Source organism: Malus sylvestris, chromosome 15 (genome assembly GCF_916048215.2).
Source record: "Malus sylvestris chromosome 15, drMalSylv7.2, whole genome shotgun sequence".
Classification (NCBI taxonomy): domain Eukaryota; kingdom Viridiplantae; phylum Streptophyta; class Magnoliopsida; order Rosales; family Rosaceae; genus Malus; species Malus sylvestris.
This window is the reverse complement of record NC_062274.1, coordinates 15,557,635-15,567,999: the sequence shown is the minus strand read 5'-3', so window position 1 is coordinate 15,567,999 and position 10,365 is coordinate 15,557,635. Positions and strand designations below refer to the sequence as shown.

General features: G+C 37.9%; 1 protein-coding gene across 5 annotated transcripts; it reads right to left on the bottom strand.

Moving 5' to 3' along the window:
- LOC126605602 (arginine--tRNA ligase, chloroplastic/mitochondrial-like) lies at window positions 1-8,709 on the bottom strand. Of its 5 annotated transcripts, none has more exons than XM_050273011.1 (17): window positions 8,587-8,709; window positions 8,162-8,232; window positions 7,829-7,965; window positions 7,594-7,669; window positions 7,380-7,481; window positions 7,039-7,254; window positions 6,601-6,681; window positions 6,357-6,440; window positions 6,113-6,217; window positions 5,373-5,405; window positions 2,909-3,054; window positions 2,628-2,712; window positions 2,233-2,419; window positions 860-2,078; window positions 467-536; window positions 246-335; window positions 1-141 (listed from the first exon to the last, which is right to left on the bottom strand). In XM_050273011.1, exons 1-14 carry the CDS (start codon window positions 8,678-8,680, stop codon window positions 1,948-1,950), a joined length of 1,548 nt encoding a protein of 515 aa, XP_050128968.1. In that variant the 5' UTR covers window positions 8,681-8,709; the 3' UTR covers window positions 1-141; window positions 246-335; window positions 467-536; window positions 860-1,947. The 5 variants fall into 5 exon arrangements, with proteins under 5 accessions (XP_050128968.1, XP_050128971.1, XP_050128970.1 ...); XM_050273014.1 differs by having other exon boundaries at window positions 8,162-8,236; window positions 8,587-8,708; XM_050273013.1 differs by lacking the exon at window positions 860-2,078.
- Window positions 8,710-10,365: the final 1,656 nt, after the last annotated feature.

The window sequence follows — 10,365 nt, the reverse complement described above, 5'->3', positions numbered from 1 at the left end:
TTTTCACCAAAAATGTTATCAACTGAAGATCTGATTACAATTTTACAGCGCATACGGAAAACAAGCATTCAAATATCCCCGTCTACTAAGATGGCTACAACACTATTTTTGTCCATCATGATCCAACACGATTTCCCCCGTCTGTTTCAAATAAAAATAAAATTAGACCTCATCCACCAATTTCCAGTGGCGCATAGGAATAAATAAGCGCAGATAACAATGTGGAAAAATGCAGCTGAACTTACTTGTTTCAATTCTTCTATGTTTTTGCCAGATTTCCTTATTATGGAACAGAGCCGAGCATGAGCATAGAGTAAGTAAACAGCAGCGTTTCCCTGCTCAGGTAGTTTCCGAACCGTAGGACAGAAAGCATTAGTAACATAGTTTAATACATATAGGACAAGTAATTAGAACAAGTCAGGAACAATCTTAATGCAAAGCCTTCGCCAAATACTAGTTGACGCACCTTATCACTTAGCATTTGATCAAAATCAAACGTGTAATTGGTTAATCTATTGTTCTTCAGATCAGCATACCTGTCCAAACATTAAGAATATAAAAGAATTATGTCCCATTCTAGGAACAATCTACAGGCTGGACTAAGTATGAAATTATTCATATACATTCTCTCTAACTGTTTTTGTAAATGGATACCATGGAGTTTTTAACCATTCCTAAGGTTCTTCAAGAAATACTACATTGATATATCCATTCACGTTCAGGATGCAGAAAATCTGGGGCAGTAGTCACAGTTTATACTTTATCGTAAAATTTACCTAGGCTATCCCACCCCAATCCACTATGAAGATGATAATTACAACATAACCAGGACAAACTTAAAAAAGTTTAGGGAGCTTACTTAAGGTACCGTTTGGTACGCAGACGGGACGGGACGGGACGGAACGAAATGGAGGTTCGTGTTATGTTTGGTATGCATAGGACGGAACGGTTCGGATTTCGTGTTAAATGACTAACTTAGCCTTGTTTGTACAATTTCTGCAGCGTCGTCGTTTTCCTTCATTTTCTCGGCAACCAATCAGACCCCCAAACAATTTCTTTCTCTTCAAATCAAACACAGAAAAATCCCAAAATTCATTTCAATCAATTTCTACAGCTTCGTCATCGTCCTCCCTGCAGCGTCGTCATCATCCTCCGTGCAGCATCCACCTTCTTCCCTCTGACCCACCAAACTGTTTCACTCTCTCTCTCCCCAACCTCCCTCTCCAAATCGGGCGACTCCGTCCTAATCCAATGGTCTGGCATCAACTCGCCCTCCCGACTCGACTGGCTCGGCATCTACTCGCCCCTTTCCTCCCACCACGACAACTTTATAGGATACAGTTCCTCTCCTCCGCCCCCACATGGAAATCTGGGTCGGGCTCCATTTCCCTCCCTCTGGTCAATCTTCGATTCAACTACTCCTTCCGGATTTTCCGCTGGAACGGGTCCGAGGTCAACCCCAACCTCCTCGACCAAGACCACAACCCCCTCCCCGGCACCGCCCACCTACTCGCCACCTCAGATGACGAGCTTAGCTTCGAATCGGGTCGTGTTCCGGATCAGATCCACCTCGCTTACATGGACGGAGATGACGAGATGCGGGTCATGTTCGTGACGCCAGACGACGCCGGAGAAGAAGAGGGTTTGCTATGGTGACGTTGTCGTCGTCGTCGTCGGATGGGTTTGCTGGGATTGGGTTAGCAGTTGGGTTGCTGGGTTTGTGGTGGAGGAAGAGGAGGGCTACGGGAGAGACATGGGTAGAAGAGAGGGGGGTTACGGGAGAGAAAGGGAGGTAGACAATGTAATTAATGAAAAATAAGAGGGGTATTGTTGTCCAAAAAAATATAATTTTGTGTCCCATGGGATGGAAAAACCCGTTCCAGGGGGCGGAGGGGGAACCAAAATCTAACCCATTTTCGTTCCGTGGGACGCGCGTTCCACATAATTTTAGCGCACCAAACGTGGGACGGAACGCATCCGTCCCACTCTGTTCCGTCCCATCCCACGTACCAAACACACCCTAACAGCACCGTAACCAACAGACTCAGCAATTTGATTAAGCTCCTGCTCAGTCCAGCCTGAATTTTAAAACATAATTACCCACTTCAGAAGATTTAGAGGTTAGGAGATACGGAATACTAATCTATGCTAAGATGATAAATACAATTCCCTTCAGGATATGTTCTACATCCCTTCAGAATATGTTCGAACATAGGTCATAGGATATCATACCACGTTCAACAAGAACCTTTTTGCTACGATCCTTGGCTTCATCAAGCAAATCAACCAATCGGACAACCTCACTAGAGCGAGTACGAAAGCGTTTTCCGTCTTCTCCAAGAACAAGACCAAAACCAACATAGGCAACCTTTGGTTTTAAGGCGCCATCAGTTGGGAGCCAACCTGCACATTTAGCTGCCTGAAACAAAACATCAAATTATGTCCAACCATATAATTGCATCGTATTACTATTACCGTAAGCCTTAGAAGTGAGAACATGAACTTGAAACCACATAAGAGGATTTATGCTACGCTATAAATAATTACAACAATAACATAGACCAGAAAATGGACGAAACACCACAAATCAGGGTATGCAGAGACAGGTCACAGTTTTAGCAACGTACCTCAAAAAACATATTAAAATGCTGCTGCTGGCCAACATCAGTAACATATATGATCCAATCCGCTTTCTCCTCATTAAGGCGATACCTATACAACCCATTGCAGGTAGAAACGTCAGTAAGAAACTAAGAATGACAACTTATTCTCAAAGGGGCACAGTATGAAGATCAAGAAGAACTATAGTCAAGAAACACGGCTAAATGACTGGCCATAACATAATAGCTTTGACTCATAAAATCCATGAAAATTATCAAAAAAAAAAAAAAAAAAAAACAAACCATACCAAAGAGCTGCTAAATCAGTTGAAGCATAGTTGAAACCACCATCGCTCTTGACAACAATAAGAGGGATGTTAAACCCTTCCAGAAAGATTACACGAGCACCCTGGCTTTCCTCAATTAAGCCTTTATCACTCAATTCTTTTAAAACCTCAGGAATATATGGGTTATAAAAACTCTCTCCCTGTCAAAAACGAAAAGTAAAAACGAACATATATGACTTTACTGCTTACTCTCAGCAACTAAAGATGCAAAATTAAATCCAACAAATATTCTATACTATATACAGTTATTACAAACAAAAATAATCCATGTTGCATTTCAACCACATTTCAATATAAATGATTCCAATGTTTTAAATAATTCAGGGCACAAAAGTAAACATTAAGATCACAGGCCACAAAAGTAAAAACATTATATCACAAGTAGATTGTATACAATAGCAGAAGCAATGCACACTTTATAATCAACATTGCATCTGCAAATGCACAGCACAGGGCAAACTTTAAAATATTATTCTCATCACAGCTATTGGCCGATCAAAATATAAACGAAATTCATCTTTAGTGTCTTGCAATAATAATGTTTCAATATGGCATCATCTTGTTGTAACTTGAAATCACGTAGTACTACAAGTACCAACCAACTTGATGGACCAAACCAGGTTTTCCTGTAGTGCACAATCTAGGAGGAAAGCAATAGTACTTAATCTTCAAATGTCTCACTCATAAGAAAAGCTTACGTGCAAAAGATGAAGTGCTATTATAAAAGCTTCTGTATGAAAAGGACAGACATGGCCGTCTCATATTTTTTACTTTGCATCTAATTTCAGTAAACCTGTTGTTTCTTATTCAAAGGGATACAAGAATATCAATAGCCTGCCATAAGAATATCCAGCGAAGTTAGAACATACATTTTCCTCTAAATGAACTCCAAGGCGTTCATAGACCTTGTGAAATTCTTTACGGCCGATTTCGCAGATTTTCAGCCATGCATTTCTGTACTTGGGTTCTCCACCCTGCAAATTGAGTTGAATAACAACCAAGTTATGAAGAGAAACACAAAACACATTCTCCCATACTTTTGAATTTTTACTAACATCATGGATAGAGAGATCAACCTCGTGTTCTTTGTACATCTAAAAATGCATAACTCACCTGAAGGGAAACCACTGCCCGTTGTGCTCTCTCCTTAAAAGCAGGATCATCATCAAATCTCTGTTTTGATGCTTTATAGAATGCCTAACAAAACACCATTCATTTAAAGCCACTAACAATCATTTTCACTTTATTTTCTGATTCATCATGCCAAAGGAAGTTTACCCAACAAGAATGCACATGATAAAATTTACCTAGGCTATCCCACCCCATCTATTATGAAGATAATAATTACAACATAACCAAGAGAAACTTAAAAAAGTTTAGGCAGCTTACTTAACAGCACCATAACCAACAGCCTCAGCAATTTGATTAAGCTCCTGCTCAGTCCAGCCTGAATTTTAAAACATAATTACCCACTTCAGAAGATTTAGAGGTTAGGAGATACGGAATACTAATCTATGCTAAGATGATAAATACAATTCCCTTCAGGATATGTTCTACATCCCTTCAGAATATGTTTGAACATAGGTCATAGGATATCATACCACATTCAACAAGAACTTTTTGCTACGATCCTTGGCTTCATCAAGCAAATCAACCAATCGGACCACCTCACTAGAGCGAGTACGAAAGCGTTTTCCGTCTTCTCCAAGAACAAGACCAAAACCAACATGGGCAACCTTTGGTTTTAAGGCGCCATCAGTTGGGAGCCAACCTGCACGTTTAGCTGCCTGAAACAAAACATCAAATTATGTCCAACCATATAATTGCATCGTATTACTATTACCGTAAGCCTTCGAAGCGTGAACATGAACTTGAAACCACATAAGAGGATTTATGCTACGCGATAAATAATTACAACAATAACATAGACCAGAAAATGAACGAAACACCACAAATCAGGGTATGCAGAGACAGGTCACAGTTTTAGCAACGTACCTCAAAAAACATATTAAAATGCTGCTGCTGGCCAACATCAGTAACATATATGATCCAATCCGCTTTCTCCTCATTAAGGCGATACCTATACAACACATTGCAGGTAGAAACGTCAGTAAGAAACTAAGAATGACAACTTACTCTCAAAGGGCCACAGTATGAAGACCACGAAGAACTATAGCAAAGAAACAAGGCTAAATGACTGGCCATAACGTAATAGCTTTGACTCATAAAATCCATGAAAATTATCAAAAAAAAAAAAAAAAAAAAAAACAAACCATACCAAAGAGCTGCTAAATCAGTTGAAGCATAGTTGAAACCACCATCGCTCTTGACAACAATAAGAGGGATGTTAAACCCTTCCAGAAAGATTACACGAGCACCCTTGGCTTTCCTCAATTAAGCCTTTATCACTCAATTCTTTTAAAACCCCAGGAATATATGGGTTATAAAAACTCTCTCCCTGTCAAAAACGAAAAGTAAAAACGAACATATATGACTTTACTGCATACTCTCAGCAACTAAAGATGCAAATTAAATCCAACAAATATTCTATACTATATACAGTTATTACAAACAAAAATAATCCATGTTGCATTTCAACCATATTTCAATATAAATGATTCCAATGTTTTCAATAATTCAGGGCACAAAAGTAAACATTATATCACAAGTAGATTGTATACAATAGCAGAAGCAATGCACACTTTATAATCAACGTTGCATCTGCAAATGCACAGCTAAGGGCAAACTTTAAAATATTATTAAATATTATTCTCATCACAGCTATTGGCCAATCAAAATATAAACGAAATTCATCTTTAGTGTCTTGCAATAATATGTTTCAATATGGCATCATCTTGTTGTAACTTGAAATCACGTAGTACTACAAGTACCAACCAACTTACTGGACCAAACCAGGTTTTCCTGTAGTGCACAATCTAGGAGGAAAGCAATAGTACTTAATCTTCAAATGTCTCACTCATTAGAAAAGCTTACGTGCAAAAGATGAAGTGCTATTATAAAAGCTTCTGTATGCAAATTACAGACATGGCCGTCTCATATTTTTTACTTTGCATCTAATTTCAGTAAACTTGTTGTTTCTTATTCAAAGGGATACAAGAATATCAATAGCCTGCCATAAGAATATCCTGCGAAGTTAGAACATACCTTTTCCTCTAAATGAACTCCAAGGCGTTCATAGACCTTGTGGAATTCTTTACGGCTGATTTCGCAGATTTTCAGCCATGCATTTCTGTACTTGGGTTCTCCACCCTGCAAATTGAGTTGAACCACAACCAAGTTATGAAGAGAAACACAAAACACATTCTCAAATACTTTTGAATTTTTACTAACATCATGGATATAGAGATCAATCTCGTGTTCTTTGTACATCTAAAAATGCATAACTCACCTGAAGGGAAACCACTGCCCGTTGTGCTCTCTCCTTAAAAGCAGGATCATCATCAAATCTCTGTTTTGATGCTTTATAGAATGCCTAACAAAACACCATTCGTTTAAAGTCACTAACAATCATTTTCACTTTATTTTCTGATTCATCATGCCAAAGGAAGTTTACCAAACAAGAATGCACATGATAAAATAATACAATATAAGCATTTAAATGACTAAAATGTAAGGAGAAAACTTTCACTCACCTGTAGATCACCAATAGCCGATTCATTAACATCTTCTATGATTGGGAACTTTTCAAAAAGGAACTCAATCAACATACCGAACTGCAATAGACACAGAACTTACTTGAGCCACATCTTAGTGATGGAAAAAACGAGTGCTTCTCTACCAAGCATATTGAACAATGAGCTAGAAAGACATAATAATATCTACCTAATGGCTGTATTCCCAGCTTCAGAAGGTTGTGATAGTTACACTAATGAAGGGTATAAAAACACCTAGATGCGTGTATGTGAACATAACATGTGTCTGTGAGCCTGGGTGTGTATATAGAAAAGGCAAGTGCCAAATGTTAGATGGTGGGGAAACTTGAAATGTCCAAGTTTAGCAATTTTTTTCTCTTGGAATCTGAATTAGTTACATATGCTATCAAACTGCATTACCTAAAATGAATACATCACCTGTGTCCCCCAGTCACCAACATGATTTCGTCGAAGAACTTCTACATTTGAAAACTCGAGAATACGGGATAGCGTATCCCCAATAATAGTTGACCTTAGGTGACCCACATGCATTTCTTTAGCTATATTAGGCGAGGAAAAGTCAACCACAGCCCTTTTGATCGGTAGCTGTGGCGCCCATTTCTCGATACCATCAATAAGCATCTTTTGTATTCTCTGCACCAACAATTATTCACAGTTAAGTCCAATAAAGTAAGAACTTTATATCCGCCCACACCAAAAATATTGAATAAATAAGTTATTTAGTATAATTTACAGTCACATAAAAGTTCAAACAATACCTTAGCCAACCATTTCTTTGACAAGACAACATTCACAAATCCAGGTCCTGCTACAGAACAAGATTCTATGACCTCCGAATCAGGAAGATTTTTCATGATTGCCTATAAAATGAAACCCCAGCCATTATTCAATGCTATCAACTCAAAGCCTAAATAGAAACCCTAACTATCTAAGTTCAATGTAGAGAAGTAAAGGAAAGGTGAACGTTAGTACCTGCCCAACAGATGGAGGACCCCTGAACTCACTCCCCTTTCCTTTTATTTTAGACCATAGACCCATGGCATTGTTACTGCACCAAAGAAGGACTTACCCATCAAATAGAAGTAGGTATAAAGCATGACTTACAAATTGAAATATCTTTCAAGTGACAGAAACAAATAATATAGATTATTTACAGTTGAAAAATAAATCTAATGTTTACAATTTAGAATTAAAGACTATAATGTACCATTGATAATCGCCAAACTTCCCAGTTGAAGCAGCAATCACTGGCGCGACATCTTGCTCATCAGGGACTATTCTCCTGAGCGACACTTCAAACAGTTTTGCCAACTGTTGCTTTGCATTTCCCACATTCTCTTCTTCCTGAGCCAAAAAACAGCCACAAATCAGATACAAGTATACAGCTAAATTGTCCCGAAAATTCGATTACTGCTCAAAACATAATAGCGGCACCACAAGCTACACATTGCAAGAATATTCTCACAGACAAACACACACACAAAAATGCTAAAGCAAAATTGGTAAAAAGTAAATGTTATGAGTAAAAAGAATAACTTACAGTTGCCATTGTCGATACTGAGTGGGACTTTGCTGCAAAAATAAGCTCTCTAGATGCTACCTTCAATAAGTCTGTCTAGTTTCACAATGACCACATCAAATTACAACAAAAGCTATGAATTTCGAACTTCTCATATCAAATTAATGAAAACCCAAAAAACACCAAAGAAAAATTGGGTTAATTAAAAACATTAAAAGCATAAATCTTGTGATAAGCACAAAACTGGGTTCAGCATTCATGAACTTATGAAAGAGTAGAATAAACAAAAAGCATCAATCTTTTCATATACCTATATATATATATATATATATATATATATATATATATATATATATATATATATATTTATTTATACGCACAGACATATATTGTCAGTGCCCGCATACGTAGAAACAAGAGAGAGAGAGAGAGAGAAGAGGTCTCACCGGTGGCGGGGAGGGAAGGAGAGGGGTGGTGACAAGAGAGTCGACAGAAGGAAGGAGAAATCGGCGCAATCAGGTTTAAGTGGGTACCAAACATATTACTCCTTTTTCTTCTTTTTCTTTTTGTTTTCCCTCGAATATTTTCTGTGTTACTGTTTATATATTCGTCTTTTTTGTTGCCTAATTTTTACAAGTTGGGAGAAAATGTCCCTTTGCTTGGCCAATGGGACGCTGCCAAGTCAGTAAACAGTAGATTATGGTCCCACACGTTGAATGGGCTTTGGCAAGTAAAGCTGCTTGGTCTGAAATTTAGAGTGTGGACTTTGAAATTGGACTTGGAGTACACTGCAATCCTAGAAAAGCCCAAGTTCAGATGTATTTTTGTTTATGCTTGTAGCCCAAGTACAATTTCTGGTTTTTTTAATAAACTTAAGCACTTTTAGATCATCACAAGCATTTCCACCCATGTTTGGGAGAACAAGTTAGATGTACTTTTGGGGGTAAACTTATTATTGCTTCTTCTAATAAGCATTTCAAGAGCACTTTAATTTTTACGAATTTACGTCTAATAGAAGCGCTTTTACTGAAAGTGCTTACAAACAATTTTTTTTTTTTTTAAAGAAGCAGTTTCAAATGAAGCGTAAATACAACATTTAGTTGTCCTTATCTGATTGTCTCTAACCAATAAAAAACCTCCACGCACCTCAATTTTGGGTCACATAACAAACTCATATATCGTCTTTTGAACATTGTAATGTCATACATCAACTTTTGAATTCGTTGCATTGTCATACCTCCTCCTCCTTATATGTCAATTTATCTATTAACTGCTAACGTGATAGGTGCATGACCCACTCTCTCTCCAAACTCTTCCCTTCTCCTGTGTTGCAGCTCGTCTAACTCTTGATCGTTTGCTTTTTCAACATTACAAATTTGATTGTGGTTAGAGAGCCTCCGCCTCCAGTTATAACCAGCACCGCCGACTGCGATCTAACTCTTTCTCCAAACTCTCCCCTCCTCATCTGTATTGCAACTCGTCTAACTCTTGATCATTTGCTCTTTCAACATTACAAATTTGGTTGTGGTTGGGGAGCCTCTGCTTCCGGTTGTAATCAGCACCGTTGATTAGGATCTGATCGAAAAATTTGTCGAATACCACAAAGGCAGCCAAGAGAAACAGATGGTGCACTCATACACGTATATGGTGGGCTAGCCCCACTAACTTCGTATATGTATGAGTGCAGGCATGCATGAATGAGCTTAATTAATGATTACGTAGTGCATAGTAGAATTATCGAAGTTTGATAATGGCTTCAGTTTTCTGGTCAACGGTTGAAATGATCTTGCTCAGTTTCTTTGGAAATTTGGTTTGTCTCTAGATTGGAGGTAGAGTGCATGGGACATGCAGGGCTTTTGTGCAACCAAAAATGGAATGCTTCCTTCCTCCTCGAACAACTCCCTAATATATATATCTGAACTCTCATTCAAACTTTTATATGGTAATTAATCCAAATTTTTCTTCTTCTCTTCCTAACACATGATATTCATATTGTTGAGTTTTGGTTTCAATATTTGTTGTATATTTCATTATGAAGATTACAAGAGAATGAATGCAACTCTTATAGAGAGCCAAAAGAAAGCTACAATAGATTGTAGGATAACTACACAAACACAATCCCTAAAATCTGCCCTAACAAGTGGAAAAGCAAAAACCAAATTACAAGTAAAGAAGCTTTTACAAGCAACTAAGAAAGGTTGATGTAAGGTGAATGACAAGCTATG